Source organism: Pseudonaja textilis, chromosome 1 (genome assembly GCF_049901715.1).
Source record: "Pseudonaja textilis isolate UNSWEBS1 chromosome 1, rPseTex1.2, whole genome shotgun sequence".
NCBI lineage: Eukaryota > Metazoa > Chordata > Lepidosauria > Squamata > Elapidae > Pseudonaja > Pseudonaja textilis.
The window spans coordinates 62,864,738-62,887,036 of NC_141990.1; the positions used below are offsets into that span (position 1 = coordinate 62,864,738).

Genomic DNA, 22,299 nt, shown 5'->3' on the forward strand with positions numbered 1-22,299 from the left:
TTGAGGTCTTTTTTTTACCTTCAGTTATTTAATTGGGTTTTTAAAAAAGTATTATATTTTCTATTTTCAGCTTTGTTCAATGTCCAGAGTTGCTGTGGTGGGAATGGTACCCATAAAAATCTAGATAATGTATAGTGCATATGTTGATCAGAAATCTGTGTGATTTCTTAAAATTGTTTCCTACAGAAAAAGACAAATGCTAGTGAACTGCAAGGAAGATAAAGCTTATTTTCTAGAATAGACAAAAGCCTTTGAATCTGAACTTGGCATCTAAAGAGTGCTTTTGTGTTAGGAATGCTTTTTGATGTTTTCAAGACTTAAACATCAAAAATAAATAGCTTTCTATCTTTTGTTACTCAGTTTGAAAAATTTACATCATTTCAATTCTTTCTTTGACCAAATCTACTACAAATAAATGCTTTGGTAGTTTCCTCAAAATATTTCCTTTTCTGGTTTGTTTTCAGGATTGCTTGAGACTGTTACTTCGGTTCTTCTCCATCCCAGTATGGCTGCTCGACTTGCTGCTGCGTGGTGTTTGCGTTGTGTGGCTGTTGCTTTGCCTTTCCAGTTGACTCCGTTATTGGACCGGTGTGCAGAAAGGCTTAACAACCTGAAGACTTCCCCAGAAGCTGTTAGTGGGTACAGTTTTGCAATGGCTGCTTTGTTAGGTGGAGTTCATCAATGTTCTCTAGGCATCCCTCATGCCAAAGGAAAGGTGAGATTATTAATTACTTGCATTTCTGGAATTGTTTTCTTTATGCTGGGATAGAGAAGGATGCTGTTACAAAATAACATGAATTGATTTAATGGTATATTCCAGTGATGGCGAATGTTTTCATCCTCGCGTGCCAAAAATGCACGCGTGCCATCAACCATAAGGCAATGCATGCGGGGGGGGCATGCCCCCTGCGTATGTGTGCACGACCCCCACATACACCACGCATTTCTGCACATGCGTGAGCATCTGTGTGTGTCCCGTTCCCCGTACATGCGCTGCAGCTACCCAACGATTACCTGGCAGGCTAGCGGCGCGCGCACCTGTGCAGTGAACCTGCTCTGGGGCAACGGTTTACAAGCCAGCGGAGATGGCTCTGCATGCCACTTCTAGCACTTCTAGCATAGGTTCGCCATCACAGGTATATTCCAAAGAAGCTGCATTCAAAGATTTGCATTGCTGAATGTTAGTTTCCCAGTTATATTCAAGGTTAAAGTCTGAAAAGCTCAAGCTATAGCTATCAACAAACATGTACCTCTCTGTGAACCTGAGATACATTAGCCATGCCAAAAAGGAAATACCTTTTTGTAAACACTGTTATGCTCCAAAGCTAGGAAGCATCAGTTTTGAAATTATGATTGCTCCTTCCTATTTATAAGATACTAAAATGCTTCTTAAATTGGTATAGGTATTTTATACTCTCATGCTCATTTTTATTACATAATAGTGCTTATTCCTGGGTAAATATGTTTATCGTCACAACAATGGAAGCAAATTTTATTTTATGTTGGAGCACTTCCTCCTTTTTGCTCTTCTTTTCAAGGTGTTTCTCGGCACATTCCATATCTTGGTTTGTGTTCTTTAGTAATCTTTTTGTTTGCCTACCCCGAGTCTCAATCAACCCCTACTGAGTTTTTCAACCCCTTCTTTTGTTTGACTTGTTCATTTTACTGTTTAAAGGAAAAAATAATTTGAACTGAAATGAACATAATATTAATATTAAGTAAAGTTTTTATTTTCTATCCTGTGTTAATGTTCAGCTATGAATTTTATTAAGATGGTTTCTAACTCACTTCTAAGTTAATTTTCCCTTTATTTTAGATGGTTGTTAGCATTGCTGAGGATCTCTTGCGGACTGCGGCACAAAATAGCAGGCTGTCCTTACAGCGAACCCAGGCTGGGTGGCTTTTGCTGGGTGCTCTAATGACTTTAGGTGTGTATACACACATCCCTTTATTTTAGCAGTCTGACTTGAATTTAGCAGCAAGATTGTGGCTACCTCCCTAATACTAGACCTTATCATGTTCTGCTTTTGCTACCAAAATGCAGATTATTTTGAAAGTGCAATTGCCTTGCTAGAATACTTTTGTTATGAAGTAAAACTCTACGTAGAAATCTACTCTGATCAGTAGTTAGGAATATTAAATTGTAATTCAGATTGAATGGTAACAGAATATTAAAGTTAGCTTTAGTTGATTTGAATCTTTTAATGTTATTAATATGTACGTATATTTATAAAAGTACAGATTTCTTAACGTTACTCTTAACGTTAATCAGTTATAATGGTAGTAAGATTCCTAACCTTACTCTGCAAGTTATTTATTTTAATGAATAATTGTATTTTAATTAAAAATTTGTCAAAGTGGCATATAAAATACAAAGTTAGTTTTTGAAAATGTCATTTACAGATACATTGACATCTGTTTAGAATTCTTTGGTTTTATCTTTCATGAAGACTTATTAAGCTCCAGTATGATTTGTGTTCCTGGTAGGTCCTTCAGTTGTCCGTTACCATCTTCCTAAAATGTTGTTACTGTGGCGAAATGTGTTTCCCCGTTCGCTAAAGGAATTAGAAGCTGAAAAAGCTCGTGGAGATTCCTTTACATGGCAAGTAACACTGGAAGGACGTGCAGGAGCTCTCTGTGGTATGAATCTCAAACATACAGTAACCTTGTCAATACTTTTTCAGCCAGCCTAATTCCATATTTTAGGAATAAAGTAATCAGCTAGATTCAAAAGGACTAAAACATCTGTTTGAGTAATCTAGATGATTGTTTGTGACAAAGTGGAGGAAAAACTGGTACATATGCTATTGAAATGAAAAATTACTAAGAATATATTTGGAAAACATGCAGCCAGATTGTATTTCATCGTATCCATATTTAGAATATGCTAATATATGAGAATAGAATACAATGTTCTTAATTTTTTTAACAGGATGCAAATATAGTTGAATTGAACACTATATTTGTTAGGTCACTATATTATGTATGTGTGTTTGTGGATAGCCGATTTATCTTTTCTTTTTTAGTGGAAAGCTGTAGTTTAAGCAAAGAGCCCTATTTCAAAGAAAGAGAAAAAAAGCAAATGACATAGCAATAGCACTTATTTATTTATTTATTGAATTTATATTGCCACCTATTTGCCCATGGTGACTCAAGGCAACTTACAGAATATAAAACCACATTTAAAACAATAAAAACTAACAAAAATAATCAAATTAATTAATAAAGTACAATATAACAAAATCACCCCCCAACTCCCTCCCACCTTGTCCTAATGACAGCAAATCACACAAGCCATTTAATGGGCTCCATCCGCTCTGGGTTCCCTAGGCCCGCTGGCAGAACTAGGCCTTCCGGAAGAGTATTAGAGTGGGAGCTATTCTAATTGCTGGGGAAATGTTGTTCCAGAGAGAGGGAGCCACCACAGACCCCTCTGGGTTTCACCAGGTGTAAATCCCTCAGGGACAGAACCCGAAACATTTCCTGCCTCCCCACTCTGATGGGTTGGGTAGATGTCACTGGCAAGAGGCGGTCCCTCAGATAACCTGGTCCCAACCATGAAGGGCTTTAAAGGTGACAGCCAGCACCTTGAATTGCACCCGGAAGCAAGTCAGCAACCACTTCACAGTGCTTTACAATCCTTTGCCCCCAACAATCTAGGTCTTCATTTTATCGACCTCAGAAGGATAGAAGGCTGAGTTAAACTTGAGCTGGTCAGAATCGAACTGGCAGTGGAATGCAGAATTAGCCTGCAACACTGCATTCTAACCACTGCGCTACCATGGCTCCATATGTCTTTTCTTCTCCTCAGTAATTTTATTATGAACATATATCAATTCAACTGTTAATTGCATTATATATTTAGTAGATACTTAAATTACACTGATTCTTTTTAAAGCTAGCATTTCTACAATTTTTTGTTGTTGCTAGCTATGAGGAGTTTTGTTGCTCACTGTCCTGAACTTCTAACAGAAGATGTTATTCGAAAATTGATGACACCTATTGAATGTGCTATGACAATGATGTCTCAGTAAGTATGTTTCTTAGAAATTGAAATTAGCTTTCTTTTAAAATAGGTTTGTCTGCCTAATCACTAATGGAACACAATCTGTGATCTGTGTTCTTATTGCAACTGCTAATCAACCTCTCTCTCCTCTGTTAGTCTTTTTTATATTTTCCCTCCCCAGATGAACATGTGTATGTGGATGGCTGTGGTGGATGGCTAAACTGTAATGAATTTGTGTGAAGGAGAGTTTAGGTGTGTATGGGTGATGAACTTGGAGTAAGTTCATTAATACCCTGCATTCTCTGTCTCTACCTTGTGATCGCACCAACTTTCCCTCCCCCTGTAATTTCAAAGAGCAAAATAACATGTTCTCCCTTTGGCACACATCTTCCAAAATTTATAGGGGAAAAGGTGGTTTTATTCCCAGTATTCTGTATCTACAGTATAAATTAAATAGCTTTTTAATGTAATAGTAACTTTCATGATTGTTTTTTTTTAACACGATAGCATTCCTTCTGTAATCAAAACCCATGGAGCACATCTGAAGGCAAGTGCAGCAATGGTTCGATTAAGGCTTTATGACATTTTGGCTTTGTTACCACCAAAAACATACGAAGGTAAAATTCACTTCTTTTCACTATTTTTCCAAATCTTAAAAATACCACTTTAACATGAGGTAGAAGCTTTGTAAACATTTTATTTCTCTGTTTTTTTAAATAGAGAAATAAAGAAATAAAGTTCAGCAGGAGAACTTTGTGCTTCCATATACTCACTTTCATACATAATAGCACTACCATCAAATAACATTTTCTGCAACTATCCAGGAGTTGTATTCAAATAATGATCTTGTAATCATACAAATGTTATTGGGGAATTGCTCATCATACAAAGCTACAGAACCTTCTGGAGTACACTATTTTGCCTTGGGATTGAACATGATCAGAATATTATTAGTTCTGGTTTTCCTGTTTTAAAATGAGGCTGAATCGTAATGCTTGTTGTTTAACGGCCCATGTAAAAAACGGTATTTTATTGTTTTGCTCTAGGTTCTTTTAATCCACTTCTTCGGGAGCTGGTGGCAGAATTTACTCTGACAGACAATTCTGCTAATACAACTACCTCCCTGCTTAGATCACTTTGCCACTATGATGATAGCGTCCTTCTTGGCTCTTGGCTGCAAGAAACAGATCATAAATCAATTGAAGATCAGGTATCCAGTCTTGTTTTCCAATCCTTCCCAAGTGTCAGTTGTTTTTTAATTACACACTTGTATGTGTAATAAATAAATTACACATTTTCTGTTTTTTTAAAATACTAGCATATTAAATCTGAGTCAGATTGTTAAGGCAAAAATTCATTAGGGAAACTCATTCATTAGGGTTTATTTACTAAAGGTGAACTCAAGTGGCTGGATGGCTATTTGACACTGAAATGGACCCACCCCAAAATAAAATGGGTTCTGTATTCGATCCTTCCAGAGTTGCCCCATCAGTTTCCAGAACAATATAGTATAGCTAAGAATATGAAAGAAATGAAAAGGTCTTTTGATACCCCTGATGCTACTGAGCACAGTTCTCCAAAGGTCTAGCTAATATGGGAACATGCAATAAAGCAATATTTGGAGAGCCATAATCCCCCCATAGCTGATATAGACATATTTACCCCAATTAATGTAATTAATTGTTTCATAGCAGATATACAACTTCCCTAAATCTTGGGTTTCCCCATTTTTTTCACCATGCAGCTTTCACTTCTGCTTTGGGGAATAAGGAGTAGTACATAGAGGATGTCTTAGAGAGAATTATATTGTTATTAATGTTTGAGAAAAACCCATACTTTTGAAGTGATGCCAGCTTTTTCTCCTCATTCTTTTGATGCTGCCTGCAAAAATACCTTCTTATAAAGTGTAGATTGCCATTGAGAGCAAGGCAGCAATTAGACTTAGTGTATACAATATAATTCTCAATATCACTAAAGGCTCCTGCTTCAGGTTCCCTACCTCAGTAACTTTTAGTAGGAGCTGAAATACAGTGCAACACTAGGTCTGCAATCTATTAATGCAATGTTTAAGAAATTGGAAATTATTTCTAGAAAGTTGTCTTTGAATGTATATGAATATTTGTCTGACCCTAATGAATGTTGTATATTGGACAGAAGCGGAGAAGATTCTAGTAAGAATACAAAGTTGTACCTTCTATAGTTATTAGATGCTGTGGTTCTTTAGTTTTTACATATTCTATTGTGATGTATACTTCGTTTTCATATACTTGAAAGCCAGTTTGGTCTAGTGGTTAAGACACTGGGCAAGAAAGTGGGAGACCATGAGTTCTAATCCCATTTTAGACATGAAAACCAGCTGAGTGACCTTGGGCTAGTCACTCTCTCAGCCCAACCCACCTCAAAGGTTGTTGAGGGGAAAATAGGAGGAGGAAGTGACTTGGATATGTTCACTACCTTGAGTTATTTGTAAAAATAATCAAGGCAGGATACAAATCAATCAATCAGTAAATATTCCAGATAGAAACTTCAGATGAAAATGTATGTTATGTAGTTATCATAGTAACTTAGGAATTATCAATACTGATAATTATGTGATTTGAATCCATTTCACTGAATAATGCAGCTTATGAGAAGGTCTTCACTTTGCTTGAGCTGAGGAGCCTACCAATAACATAGACTTTCTCTATTACATGGAAGGAAAACCCAGATGCGCATGTGCAAGATAAATGATACGGGGCTGAGCAATAGTACTTGCAAAAGAGAGGTGGCGTCTTGGTAGGCCATAGATTAAGGGTGAGACAGGAATGTGCTACAGCTGCCAAAATAGACAATGCAGTTTATGGCTGTATCAACAGAGGCATAGTGTTGTCACGGGAATTTATAGTACTGCTCTATAGTGCACTGATCAGACAACCTCTGACATTCTCTGCCCTGTTCTGGTCACCACAGTACAAAAAGGATGCTGAGGAATTGGAAAGAGTGCAGAGAAGAACAACAAAGATGGTAAGGATCTTGTAGGCTAAATCCTATGAAGGAACTTGGTCTGTTTACCTTAAAAAAGAGAAGGATAATGTGAGACAGGATAGCAGTCTTCTAATACATGAAGGGATGTCACAGGGAAGAGGCAATAGATGTATTCTTCCCATTACCTAAGCATAAGACAAGAACTGGTGGGTAGAAGCTTTACAATGAGATATCTAAACTTGAACTAAGATGGAATTCCCTGACTGTGAGAGTATGAAACAGTGGGATAGCCTGACTCCTGAAGTTGTGGGTGCTCCATCACTGGAGGTTTTCCAGAAAAGACTAGACATCTTTTTGTCCAGAATTGGTGTCAAGATTCTTGTATTGGGTAGGGGATTGGACTAAAAGAATTCCAAGGCCCCTACCAACACTTTGATTCTTCGATAATGAAAAAAGGACAATGAATAGCAGATGGACTTATTTGGGGATATAATTGTTCTGTAAAAACTGAAGATATATTATATAGGCCCCGTAGAGTACTCTTTTAACCAGGACAACATTTTTAAACTGATATGAAATGTTGTAGGATAAAAGATACATGTCTCTGATTTCAAATGTTCTGATGCTTTACAGCTCCAGCCCAACAGTGCCTCAGGAAGTGGTGCCCTAGAACACGATCCCTCCTCTATTTACTTGCGCATCCCAGCTGGAGAAGCAGTGCCAGGTCCCCTTCCTTTGGGAGTATCAGTCATTGATGCCTCAGTGGCTCTCTTTGGAGTTGTTTTCCCTCATGTGTCCTCCAAACACAGGTTTGCTACACTTCTAACACTTACACTTGAGTTGTTTTCCCTCATGTGTCCTACAAACACAGGTTTGTTACACTTCTGACACTTACACTTGAGTTGTTTTACCTCATGTGTTCTACAAACACAGGTTTGTTACACTTCATAACACCTCTATACCTCATTAAGGAGTTGTTTCATTCAGCAATATCAAAATGAGAACAATATATAAAAATAAGTTATCCTTTTTCCTTTTTTATAATTTTTCAAATGTTAAAACTTATCTTTCGGAAAAAGCTAGTGGACGTTCCATTTACATTATTTTCAGTACTCCGATTAGCATACTAGTTAGCTATTTAAATGTGATAAAATGGCTATAGTTAGCAGGAATAGGATTTGACTTGACATTCAAAGACAATTTTTATCTAGAAGTTCTCTGATGTTACCTTCTAATGCAGCTGTTGGTTTCCACCTGCTATCAGTTATCAAAAGGGGCTAAAGCACTGCTTCCCAACCTGATGCCTTCCTGGTATATTAGGACTGCAATATCCAGAACTACTACCCAGCATGACTTAAAGATCATACTGATAAAGTTAAAGAATTATTTGGATGCTTCTAAATATGGGAGGCAACTAGAAATCTAAGAGAATTTGGGGAACTGTAGGGGATGGTAATGGAGGTGGGTGAGGAGAAAGACAGCTGAAGTTAGAAGAAAAAGAGATTACCAGTACAGTTAAAAGACAAGAGAAACACAGGTATCCTTTATGAGGATAATTGTATAATGAAACACTCAGGAGATATTTACTGATAAAACTAAGACGAAACAACTTTTTTCCCATCCTTGTTGTACAATGGATATGCTCTTAGTGACTCATCGGGTTGCTGTGAATAAATGAAAGACGCAATATTCCCAACACCACCCACACACTGAAGATATCGCGCTACAGGGGAAAAGAATTAATTAAATGATAATTTCAGTGCAAGAACTACTTTAAGTTGTTCAAGAATAAGTTTAAATGTATTCATTTATTTCCAAGAAACTTAAAAGTGATTATGCCATTTTGGATTAAATAAATAAGACAAGTTTCATCATAGTTGCAGTGAATCTGGGCAGCGCAAGGCTGGTTTTTTACAAGTAAAAAATAGACTTCAGAGTTAATTCTAATTACATTAGTTCATATCTGATAAAAGCTGCTTTACTGGGTCAAGATATCTAGCAGCCATTATTATTGGACTGTGAATGTTTGCTAATTTAATGCTAGTTTCCTCATATTTATATTTTCAGGCTACAAATGTTGGATCATTTTGCAGAATGCATCAAGCAGGCAAAAGGTGTTCGTCAACAAGCAGTGCAGCTTAATATTTTTACCGCTGTTCTCAGTGCACTAAAGGTAAATCTGTTTCAAAAGATGAAACTATAGTGTTACCCTCAAGCAATGGAATGCACTCTTAGGAGCTTTGCCTGCTCTCTTGGTTTTTAGTAAGAGACTTGTTACTTTAGCTAGGCCTTTATAGTTTAATTAGCAAACAATGATTTTTGATTTTTTTTATCACGCTTTAAATAGTGATTGTATTTTTATCGTTACTTGCCTTGAGTGCCCTTTGGGTAGAAAGGTAGATTGTAAAGTGAATACATAACGATAATCGTATAATTAAAATGTAATGATTTGTAAGATGCTGAAAAGCAGGTATATAAGGGCACATTCATAATGTATTTCCTTAAGCTAATCTGTGACTGCTTTAAAGACGTTCTAGATCATGTTTTAAAGTATTATCTTTCATAAAAGGGCTTGGCTGAGAACAAAAGTACCTTAGGACCTGAAGAAGTCCGCAAGTCTGCTTTGACTCTTGTAATGGGAGCGCTTGACAATCCTAATCCTATTTTGAGATGCGCTGCAGGAGAAGCTCTGGGCAGAATGGCGCAGGTGGTTGGGGAAGCAACTTTCATTGCCCGGATGGCTCAATACAGCTTTGATAAGTATGCTGTAATTTTACTTTACATAAAACAAGAACTGTGCTAAATGCTATTTCTGTTTGGGCTTGTTTGTTTATTGTTTAAATTGCTTTCTTTTGTACAAATATGAAAAATATATAAATTATATAATTAGCTTTTGGTATTTGTAGTGATTCTGTTCCAACATAAAACCATCAATAGTGAAACCATGAATAATCCGTAGTTAGATTCTGGAGCGTATGCTCATTTTCTTCAGCCAAGAGAGGCTGTTTTCTTCCAGCTTGCAAGAGCAGTACCAGTCTCTGTCATTGGTACTTTATTCTAAGTCTTCAAAAAAAAAGGACTACCTCAGCCCAACCACACTGGCCCAAGCCATGGGCATTCTCTGGCTGCCATATTAAGCCCAATTAAGAGGTTCTTTTCACTGTGAAAGTCATGTCGACTGAAGAAGTTAGCATGAGACATTTGGCATGAAGAAGGTAGTACCCTTCATCATCAGCCAGCTAATTGCTCCAGAAAAGAAAGCAACCAGATACCACAGGATAGCTACTTGCAGCCAGGCTGATCCAACAAGATCCGTTATAATCAAGTGAGAAGAAGTAACAAATATACTAGAATAGAATAGAATAACAGAGTTGGAAGGGACCTTGGAGGTCTTCTAGTCCAACCCCCTGCTTAGGCAGGAAACCCTAAATGATTTCAGACAATTGGTTATCCAATCTGTTCTTAAAAACTTCCAGTATTGGAGTATTTACAACTTCTGGAGGCAAGTTGTTCCACTGATTAATTGTTCTAACTATTAGGAAATTTCTCTTTAGTTCTAATCTAACTCTGTTGTGACATTATTCTATTTACAGATGTGTAAAAGCCCATCTGCATTTTGTACAAACATAACAAAATGAAATAGAAGCCAAAATATGAATATGTGAAGTTCTTATTTGTATACTCAAATGTTGTCTACATGTAACAGTTGTGAAAATTCAAAACTGCCAATACACAAACTGTGTGTAACAATAATATTCCAGTAATTTTGGCTGAATGAACTATAACTGAAGAAATTCAGCTGTAAGAATGCACATAAATGAAGCTGATCAGTATTACTTCCTTAGTTTGTTGATTAAAAAGAAGTATGGCCTTTGTACCTTTGGAAGCTTGCTATAATGCTATGCAGTTTTTGTCCCCCTTCTCTCACCCACTACTACCATTAGAGATAGAATTCCAGAGGATGAGTGGTATGTGACAAGGCTGTGGTTCTGGATCCTGAGGTAGTAAAGGCCGAGTGACTGCTTGGAAGTGGATTAGGAGATAATGGTAGATGTGATCCAGCCCTCCTCCCCTTACAGCCCCTTCCTAACTGCTTGGCTTAAAGCCCTTGTTGCTTGAATTGTGGTCTCAGATGCAGATGTGGCATGTCAAGCAGTGGTACGTGGTTGAAAGCAGACATTATTATTCAATGAAACCTCTGATGAGGTGATTACAGGCCCTTTGGCAGTAGGCAGGACAGGTGCCTTGGTTCAAGAGAGATTTTAACACAGCTTGAGCACCTTAGAATCACAAAGTGATTCTGTTGTAAACTCTGCTGCTGCTTCCCCCCCCATTATCGCCACATAACTCAAAGCAAATTCAGAAGGTGTAAATACTTTTGAATTCAGTGGATCTCACTTTGAAAAATAATACTAAAATGAATGTTTTTGAAGTGAATGCAAATACATGGCTTATTTGGGTGTCAAGATAACTTGATTGACTTTGGGTTCTAAGTTTTATAAAGGGTTGGAATAGTGTGGAATCAAAAGAAGAAAATCAATTTGTTTTAAAGAGAGGGTTTGTAGTTCCAGAGTTACAATTCTTTTAATTGCATGTATTTATTTTATATCTGTTCATGGCTGTAGAAAAATAAAAGATTTGTTTATTACAAATGTTTTAAATGGTTACATTTGTTCGGTTTAATACTGCAATGTGGAATATTTTTTTATATGTGAAGAAACTGAGGGAAGAAATGAGAGCAAGAGAGGAGGGAACATTCAGAACAATTTTTGTAATTCAATTTCACTTAGTGAATTATTTATAAATGCTTTTTATTACAAATATAAAGATAATCCTGTCTCCTAAAGACAAAAACTGAGACCCAATTGCTACTATATTACATTAATTTTCTATTATCATTGGAATTAAAAGGTGTGTTTTTAATGGGGAAATTGAGTTATTTTGAAGTATAGGCTGGTTTTAACAATGTAATTATAAAATTTTGTTTAAAATAAAATTGAAATGACATCTAGGTAGCTCTGTTCATTTTATGAATATCCACAATGATGCTTTGGTTATTTCCAAAATGTCTATGAGCTTATGGAGTTGCATAGCATTGCTTTTTGTCATTTACAAAAAACGTTTTGTGCTTAGAGTTTTGCTATCTTGACTGTGGATTTAATGACTTTTTAAACAAATATTGGCAGGTTGAAATCTGCTAGAGATGTTGTATCAAGAACTGGCCACTCTTTGGCCCTTGGATGTCTGCATCGCTATGTTGGTGGAATAGGCTCTGGGCAGCATTTGAAAACCAGTGTCAGCATTCTATTAGCCCTAGCACAAGATGGGACCTCTCCTGAAGTCCAGGTAAAATTAATAAATATTCATACACATTATATGAACATACGTTATAGGAATATAATATTTGTGCTTTGAAAAATATTAGACTTTACACAAATGTATAATCTTGCTGTTATTTAGTTAAGAAGCATGACTTTTTTGGTATTCTGCAAATTTGCTTTAAGGAATCCAGTTGTTAAGGTTAGTGTGACTCTTATTGTGATAAAATATTTTTACCATAATAACGCAAACTTCTTGCTTTAAAGATTTTATGCATTATCCTTTTTATGAATTAAAAAAAATATTATTTGTATTTTAGGGAACTGTTGACTAGAAATCATAAATTATATTTGTTAGTCTAGGTGGCTCTGCTACCCCTTCTTTTGTGAGGCATGGGAATATTTATGTTTCTTTAATTATTATTATAATAGGTAGTTTCTGTACAGTTCCCAATCTAGAGAGACATGTTAATGATGTTAGTATATATGGATGAGAATCTATTTGTTATACAGCTATCCTTGACTTAGGATCACAGTTGAGCTCAAAATTTATGTTGCTAAGCGAGACAGTTGTTAAATGAGTTGGGCCTCATTTTGCAACCTCTTTGCCACAGTTGTTAAGCAAGTCACTGCAATTATTAAGTGAATCATGCAGTCGTTAAGGAAATCTGGCTTCTCCCATTGACTTTGCCTGTCAGGAGCCAAATGGGAAGATTGTGATCACATGGCCCCAGGAAGTGCAACTGTCATAAATAAATGCCAGTTGCCAACTTCCTGAATTTTGATCACGTGACTGTGGGGATGCTGCAATGGTCTTAAGTAAGAAAAAAGATCATAAGTCATTTTTATTAGTGCTGTTATAACTTTGAATGGTCACTCAATGGAGAAATTGTAAGACGAAAGCATATGATTAAATTAGTCATTCTTCTTCTAGACATGGTCTCTCCATTCACTTGCTCTAATAGTGGATTCCAGTGGACCAATGTATCGTGGATATGTGGAGCCTACCCTATCTTTGGTCCTTACTTTACTTCTGACAGTGCCTCCATCCCATACAGAAGTTCACCAATGTTTGGGTCGATGTCTGGGAGCTATAATAACTACTGTTGGTCCTGAGCTACAAGGTTAGCACGACAACAATGAAAGCGTTGGGAACTTCCCTAAAGTTTTATGCATATTACATTGCTTGCAATTTAATACAAATGTTCAGTGCTTTGGACCCAAAGCGAAAAAGGTTCTTCAGAGCAGACGTGAGCATGCATGCTGCTCTTCTTGGCACATTCTTAACAAAGCTACTACTTTTCTTGAGATTGCAAAGTAGAAGCACGATCCCTGGAAAAATAGATGTTTTAAATTGAAAAGGTACTGACAGTGCACCTACAACCATTCCTAAACGTATGTTTTCACACTCTTGGTACCTTCTTAAACTCCTAACTTGTACTTTTTTTGACCCCAGGTGGTTATTGTGATTCTAGGAGTGACATTGTTTTCGTTAAGGAGGCGCCAACAAATGTTTGTTCTAAGACACTTTTTGGCTTTAAATCCAAAGTGCTCTACATCCCTAGGTTTTAGTGAGAGGCAAGTTTACTATTTTTATTCTTTTTACTTTCCAGATGCAATTCTAGTCTTATTCTGTGTTATGTGTACTATATACATTATACCTAAGAACATTTTCTTATAATTATGTAACTCACATTGTCAAGATTTTATCGACTAGAGAAAACTGGTAGTTCTTCTTGGGCACAGATACCTGACTGGTAAAATGTATGGGTTACACTTAACCACGTTGTAATAAACTGAATTATAATCACCAAAGTTCAGTCAAGATGATTTTTTTCTTCCATTCAGTTGTGTCTGATTGTCAGAGACTGCCTGGACAAGTCCTTGCAGTTTTCTTGGCCAGATTTTTCAGAAGTAGTTTGATACTGCTTTTTTCCTAGGGCTGGGGAAAGTGCCTAGCCCAAGATCACCCAGCTGCTTTGTGCCTATGGTAGGACTATAACTCACTGTCTCCTGATTAATCACTACACTAAACTGGCTTTTTAATTCAACTGTAATTGTATATAGGTCCAATTGTTTCTAGGCTGGTTTTATGGCATACCATACTAGTGATTCTTGAATTATCTGGGGTCCAGGTCATTTCCTAAACAAAATTCTGAGAATTCATCTTGATCTTTTAATAATTCTTATCAGAGATTTTTCTTTAAGATTTGCTACCATTTGAAATGTGTCTTGAGGAGAATACCCCTCAGAAATTATACTATAGAGTTCAGTTCCTTTCTTTCGCAGATCAATTTATTATTTAAGATAGTTTTATACTGTTTTGCATAAGCTGCATCTTAATATAGTGCACAATGAAATGATTAAAACATTACATTGGAAGTAAAACTATGTAAACATATTTATACAACCTAAAACTCCTGTGATTTGATTGGTTGTAGCCTTCAGTTGGGTGAAATGGTACCTCATAGGCACTAATTTTTTAATTAACTTACCTCAGATGGCCTAAGTGACAGAATTTATCCAAAATCCAGGACCATGACTCCCATGACATTGAAATTTGACAAATTTGAGGCTGCTTCATTAAAAGTTGCTAGAGTGCTTTATTGCCATGGTCAGCCAAGTCACTTGATTGTGATTTCTAATGCTCCCTGCCAGCTTCCTACAAAGAAAGTCAACAGGGAACCTGGCAAAAAGTCAGAAGTTGCTCCCACTCTCACTGCTTTCCCTCCCTTCCTGTGGTCATTCTATTTCTCTTTAGGTAAGCAGATATCTCTGAAGTAATAATCCAAAAGATCACAAGTTCTCTAGTGTTCATTAAAAAAGCGGAGAGTTTGGCAGGAAAAGGAACAAAATAAAATCTATCCAAAATACACAGAGAAAACCCAAAAGAATAGATAGAACTTCAACACTACAGGAACTTAAAAACATATAATAATAGACATCTGATGGTGGGAGAAAATATTCAGAAATGTATTATTTAGCATGTGGTGAATATCCCAAACTGAGTCTTTATATTTCCTTAGAGGATCGTACTTTTCTGGGGTATTAAATAGCAAGATACTCATTTGGCTGTCTTTCATTTCACAATTTATGAAAGTTGATTTAAAAATGCTAATTTTGATAGGTAATGGAGCTACTATTTCTACCATTCGTTCCTCATGTCTGGTGGGATGTGCAATTACACAAGATCATTCTGACTCTCTTGTTCAAGCAGCTGCCATTTCCTGTCTTCAGCAACTTCACATGTTTGCACCACGACATGTTAACCTTTCCAGTCTTGTTCCCAGTCTTTGTGTAAGTATATTTTGTTCTTCCTATATGTAGCAACAGCAAATAGCTGTTGCACTTAGACTTATATACTGCTTCACAGTGCTTTCGAGCCCTCTCTAAGCGGTTTACAGAGTCAGCCTATTGCCCCCAACAATCTGGTCCTCATTTTACCCACCTCAGAAGGAGGGAAGGCTGAGTCAACCTTGAGTTGGTGAGAATCGAAGTGCTGAACTGCTGGAAACTGGTGGACAGCAGAATTAGTCAGCAAAACTGCATTCTAACCACTGTGCCACCATGGCTCTTATATCCCAAAATAGCGTCCCACAAATGCTCATGATGACACCAACATTGTCAGATCGCTGCTTGTTGCAAGCATGTATAAAATATACTGTCTATCTTTGTAATAAATTATATTGTATACAGATCTTTCTGTTAATCTATAAATTTAATAAGTATAATCTATAAGTTGGAGTGCATTAAAAAAGTCTGAGGTTGGCATTTAGATTTTTCAAATTCTTAAAATGCTTTTATCCGCTGAATGAAGATGAGACACAGTGTTGTATACTTATGAACCTTTCATGAAACTAATTCTTTTGTTACACTTTGCTGAAATGCAAAAACACGAAGATTTTCAGTATAATTGTTAATAAATTAATTGGTTCAAAAAGTGTTCCTTGCAGAATAATTAGACACTCTGCATATTGTTTCTTTCTGTGAGTAAAGATCAGGACGTTGCTATGTTATGTAAAAGTAGACGACTTAAATGTATTTTACTGGAAGAAAAATATTTAACATCTCTGTTTAAAAAATTTTTATTCGGCTTTGTCATAAATTGAGTTGAAATCTATGCATCTTAAAATTGCCAAGGTTGAGAAACACAGATTGAAATGCTCTTACATAATGTGTAGCAGCAAGTGATTGCCATTAATCTGTAGAAGCTACAAACATTTTGAAGTAACCAAGCCCCCTTTGGCTGCTTTTTGATGGTTATAGGTTCACCTGTGCAGCTCCCATTTGCTTCTACGTAGGGCTGCAGTAGCATGTTTGAGGCAGCTTGCCCAAAGAGAAGCAGCAGAAGTTTGTGAATATGCCATGAGCTTAGCAAAAAATACTGGAGATAAAGAGAATAACGGGACAAGTAAGTATTGGACCAAAGAGTGGAGCTTCTTAAAGCTATTTCCTGTTTTTTGTTTTTCAGCTGTGTTTTTCTCTCTCACAATTTTGCAAATTATATGAATATTCTCTCCTTTCACAGGTTGATAGATGGTTAGTAGTTTTCTCTTGATTGGCCGGGAAAAGGCATTTGCTGAGCCTAGGCCTGCAGAGATAAATAGCAGTTTTATCCTCTGCATTTTTAATCAACTGTTTTGTGTAACACAGAAGGGTGCTTCCTAAGATATGGAAAGATGAATCGAAGAGATCTTATTAATTCAATCTGACTGTGCAAATCTAGATGGAATCTTACTGTAGTTTAGCAGGTTTTGTTCACATTGAAGATCTATGGTACTGTAATGTAACAATTATTCTGGTTTCTTTAATGGATCGTAGCCATTGTATTAATTAATTAAATAATTCACTAGAAAAATCTCAGATGTTGTACTACCTAATATATGTTTTGCAGATATTAATCCTTTTGCCCTAGGACTTTGCTCTCGAAGAGATAGTCATGGCAGACATCAAGGAATTAATATAACAGAGACAGGACTGGAAGGAGTTCTTTTTGGAATGTTAGATCGTGAGACTGATCGGAAATTGTGTTCTGATATTCATGATACTTTGGGCCATATGCTTTCATCTCTGGCAGTGGAAAAACTCTCTCACTGGTTAATGTTATGTAAGGATGTCCTCGCAGCATCTAGCGGTAAGAATCTGAAAATGACTTGGTAAATGAGTGAAGAAAATATTTATTGTCTTCTCTTTTTATAGAGATTTCTTTGTTTACTGTTAAAGAACTGTTCAGTTTGCAATCTGTTGTGTCTTCAGAAAATCTTTTTTATAAATTATGAAAAGGTCATCTATGATAAATCAACATCTTTTATTTATTTATCTGAATTTATGAGCCACCTAATTCCAATGAACTCTGGACAGCTGATAAATACTTCCTGATTACTTCAGACAACAGTGGAAAAAACTTTTAATGATTTTTATTCTTTGGTTTGTGCAGTGGGACTTAATAAATACCTTCATAAATGTGGCTTTTTAAAGAATCTAGCTAAGATTTGTAGAGAATTAACATGCTTCATTATCTTTGTTGAATTAAAAAGCTGATAGTTTAACTAATTGGCCATATACTTTCTTTACTTTAATTTCTTTCCCTTAGACTAATTTCTTGATTTTTGAAATGTTATTTTGTTCTGAATTGCTTTCATTTGTAACTGAAATATAGTTGCAGAAATTTTCTTTTTATACACTTTGTACAGCACTGCAAATCTTTTTTTCTCCTTTATGTGTCGTTTTCTTGGTAGAAATGTTAATATTTTGCCTACATTCTTGACAACTTTATCATGGTTTTCAGTGAAACCAGGCTATTTAAAGGCAAAACTGCAATTGTGAAATTGCAATACCTGAAATAACTTGCATTTTATATGAAGGTTCCCATGAGCTATTAGTTTCATTTGGAACCATTAGGTGGGTAATGATCGGAAATAAAGCTGCCTTTGTGATGGCATTCCAATAGCAGATAACAGATAATCGGAGTTGGAATAGGTCATCTAGTCCAACCCCCTGCCCAAGCGGAAGACCCTACACCATTTCTGACAAATGGCAGTCCAATCTCTTCTTGAGGGCAAGCTGTTCCATTGGTTGATTGTTCTCACTGTCAGAAAGTTTCTCATTTCCAGGTTAAATCTCTCCTTGTTCAGTTTCCACCCATTATTTCTTGTCTGGCACTTTAGATTGCGAATGCTGTCTTCTCTTGTCTTTTCAACTGATGAAAACAATGCTGTTCTTCCAACCATTTATAGGATATGATTTTAATAACTAATCTTGGAAGTTTCATTCAAGTCCTGGTCCTCAATATCTTGTATAAATAATAAATCTCTTATTACATACAGATATGACAACTACAGCTCCATTAGGAGGTGAAAAAGATGAAGATTTGGAGAAGAAGGATGAAATGGATGATGATACAATGTTTACTACACTGGGTGAAGAAGACAAATCAAAGCCCTCTGTGGCTCCTCGCTGGGCTACTCGAGTATTTGCCGCAGATTGTCTGTGTCGGATTATCATGCTCTGTGAACATGCAAATAAAGCCCACTTTGATCTAGCTCTGGCCCGCTCTGCCAAACTTAGAGACCCTAAAAGTAAAGAATTGTTCATTTTTTCCTCTTCTTTTTCCTTGAATTTGTTTCTTAGCCACTTTAAAGTGAAGTATTTCCTTGATGAAAAATGGATTGCTGTAGCCATATTATGCTTCAAAATGTCTTACATGGTTTATCATAATATAGCGAAATGCATCAGGGATAGGTTACAAGTATGTTTGCCTGAAGGTTTTTTTTTGTCTATTCTACACTTTAAATTGCTCATCACAGCACAGGTAGTCCCTGACTTATAACAGTTACCATTTGTAGTGACCATTTGAAGTTATGATGGCGCTGAAAAAAAGCAACTTGTGACCATTTTTCACATTTATGACCTTTGCAGCATCCTCATGGTCATGTGAATAAAATTCAGGCGCTTGGCAACTGGTTCATATTTATGACGGTTGCAGTGTCCCTGAGTCATGCGGTCCAGTTTTATGATCTTCTGACAAGCAAAGTCAATGAGCAAACCAGATTCACTTAACAACTTTATTACTAATTTAACAACTGCAATGATTCACTTAATGTGTGGTAAGAAAATTCATAAAATGGGGCAAAGCTCACTCAACAAATTTCTCACTTAAAAACATTCATTTTGAGCTCAATTGTGGCCATAAGCTGCCTATTTAGATTTGTTTTTCTACAACTGAAATTTGGTTAAAGTAAGATATTTTAAATTATGTTTTGCTCTTTAATAGTCTCATGTACACTTTTGAATACTGTTCTTATATCATTCCTTCCTGCTTTTGTTCACATTTTGAATATATCTCAGACCATGGTTTATTGTAAAACTGTTCATCATAGTTTCCGCAGTCGAGCATAATGCAAAGTATAGTTAATTCAACTGGGAAATCTTCAGTGTAAGGAAGATGAAGGTGGTGATACAAAGATGGAAAAAGTTATTTCCTGAGGGCTATCGTGAGCTTTTCAATATCATCTGAATGACCAATGTGCTTAAAAGTTGGGACACCATACTTAAAATTTGCAGATATTTCCGCTGATATACGTATCTTATAAAACAAGATGCTGAATGTCATTTTTGTTAGTGGTTTTACAGACTGAGTGTTAAATGGGCCAAGTTATTTATATCCAGTAGTGATTCTTCCTTAACAGAAGACATCTTCTGTTTTCATAGCTCATGCCATATAGTTTTTTCTGATGTTCCCTATAAAAATATAGAGATCTGTATCTCATCAAAAAATTGCCCCAGAGAAACAATTTCCAATAAAATAAATCATCATTATAATACACGAAATCTGTATATGAATTTCGTCTTTCTAAACTCAATAAAAATGCATTTAATCTCTAATTGTGATTACAATTTAGTATTGAAATAAGGTAAAATGTTAAAAGATGCTAAATGCAATGAAAGCCACGATTGTAGGCTGTTCCTTATTTTTGTACTCTTTGAATAGTTCTGCTTTATAGTCTGAATTAAGCTTTTGTTTCAGAAATACTGTGCATTGTTGTTCCCTTAACCAAATTAGCCAGTGGCTTGAATCTTAGAAGTGATCACATGCTCTTCTGTGAATAATAGGTACTATGAGCTCGCTAACTATGGTTTAGATTTTTGCAGAACATGAGATGAACTCTGTTCATCAAGAATTTTTAAAAATTCTTGTCCCGAGAAGAACAGTGCATACAAGAAAGGTCCTGGCATTTGAAACAATATTTTTGCTCAGGATTTAGGGGAGGGTTTGCTTTGCTGAAACTGGAGTAAACGCACAACTTGTTTTTTTTCCTGAATATCAAAGCTGGCCAATTGTGAGTGGCTTTTGAGATAAGTAAGTTCTTTTCTTGTTTTTATTTTCAGATGACCTTCTAGTGCTTCATCTCTCGGATCTTATTCGCATGGCATTTATGGCAGCAACTGACCACAGCAATCAGCTGCGAATGGCTGGTCTCCAAACACTTGAAGACATTATCAAGAAATTTGCAGCAGTTCCTGAACCAGAGTTTCCAGGCCATGTAATTCTAGAACAGTATCAAGCTAATGTAAGATAATCTTTGGGTTTTATGCCAGTTTAAAATCATATGGGGAAAGTTTTGTATCTCATCCCAGTATTGTTTATGTTGGAGTTTTGAACTGCATACACTGATGCTTTTTGAAAATAGTCAATGGTCTGTATATGTACATGGAGTTCAGTCAGAGCTTTACTCTTTACTCTTGAGTTTGTGAGGATTGATAGATTAGGCGTTTCTTCATAAAAGTTTGGATTATTCCAAGAAAATGTTCCATAATTTATCTTAAATTCATCAATTTAAATGAATGTGATTTTGCTTGTTTTGTTTTGCTCTAGGTGGATATTGCATGCAGACTATATTGTGTGTCTCAGAAAAACACCATTAATTCATTCATTTGAAGAAATCTATACAAATTTCATGATGTTTTGTTAGAACTGAAAAATTCTATGAGATTTGGCAATTTTATGAGATTTTGACCTTATTAAGTGTTGTTATTCATGTTGCATTATAATATGACACATATTCAAAACTAATGTAATTATTTGTATTGCAATTGCAAGGGTCCATTTGGGGGCATAGAGTGGTTTCTGCTTCCCATTGTACCCAGAAGCTTTCAGTTACAAAGTAGAACTTCATATGAAGGTTGCGAGCTGATGCTCTAGATTCCTACAAATTTAAGATAATTACATTTTAAGATATATAGTGTGAATTATTCTTTCATATCTTTTGTTTCCTATGAATACTTTTTTGAACTTAAAAGAACCTATAGAAGAATATCTGTTATTCTAAGCTGTATCTAATAGTGATCTCGTGTTCTCCATCCTGTTCTAATAGTAGCTCTTTCTTTAATCACCTAAAATGTTAATAAACCTGGCTAGAATCCATTCAAATCACATGAAGTGCTCACTTCCTTTTTAACTGACACCATTATCACCATTGCTTATCACAGAAATGTTGGCATAAAGCCTACTTAAAAAATAACAGTACTTTATGGATCTGTGTGCTTCTAAAATTTGAATCCACTTTCCTCCACGAAAATGACACTGATAGATGAAACAATTAACCTAGACATATAGGAATTCCAATTTTGGTTGCTGAGATACGAGATGTTTTGCTTTCTTTCTTCTTTAGGTTGGGGCAGCTTTAAGACCGGCTTTCTCCCAGGATACCCCTTCAGATATAACAGCAAAAGCTTGCCAGGTACAAAGAAAAGCATTAATGCAATTTCAGAAATTCAAAATGCAATATGTGGAAATGAGAGAGAAATGAACAGCAATTTTGACATGTGACTCTAAAAATATACAGTGTAAATATTGCTTCAGTATTTTTCTTAGAAGATTACACTGAGAAAGCAACTTGTCTCTTTAAATTTTTTGATCATCTGTATCATCATGCTATTTAACTATCTTTGGAGGTTTTTAAGATATGTGCATAGGGATTTTCCCATTTTGGTGTGAAGGATATTCTTTCT

General features: G+C 36.0%; 1 protein-coding gene across 4 annotated transcripts in view; it reads left to right on the plus strand.

Annotated features, from left to right (window-relative positions):
• Positions 1-22,299, plus strand: part of HEATR5B (HEAT repeat containing 5B) — a 45,784-nt gene that overhangs the window by 8,513 nt on the left and 14,972 nt on the right. Inside the window, exons 10-27 of one of the 4 annotated variants that reach the window (XM_026695488.2) lie at positions 465-715; positions 1,817-1,928; positions 2,488-2,640; positions 3,931-4,030; positions 4,514-4,623; positions 5,053-5,216; positions 6,956-7,009; positions 7,604-7,779; positions 9,038-9,143; positions 9,540-9,730; positions 12,157-12,316; positions 13,223-13,412; positions 15,416-15,585; positions 16,555-16,699; positions 17,183-17,422; positions 18,615-18,866; positions 20,677-20,858; positions 21,960-22,028. In XM_026695488.2, the coding sequence (XP_026551273.2) occupies positions 465-715; positions 1,817-1,928; positions 2,488-2,640; positions 3,931-4,030; positions 4,514-4,623; positions 5,053-5,216; positions 6,956-7,009; positions 7,604-7,779; positions 9,038-9,143; positions 9,540-9,730; positions 12,157-12,316; positions 13,223-13,412; positions 15,416-15,585; positions 16,555-16,699; positions 17,183-17,422; positions 18,615-18,866; positions 20,677-20,858; positions 21,960-22,028 (2,825 nt within the window). The remainder of the gene's footprint in view (positions 1-464; positions 716-1,816; positions 1,929-2,487; positions 2,641-3,930; positions 4,031-4,513; positions 4,624-5,052; positions 5,217-6,955; positions 7,010-7,603; positions 7,780-9,037; positions 9,144-9,539; positions 9,731-12,156; positions 12,317-13,222; positions 13,413-15,415; positions 15,586-16,554; positions 16,700-17,182; positions 17,423-18,614; positions 18,867-20,676; positions 20,859-21,959; positions 22,029-22,299) is intronic. The other 3 variants (XM_026695489.2, XM_026695490.2, XM_087936129.1) reach the window with 3 other exon arrangements.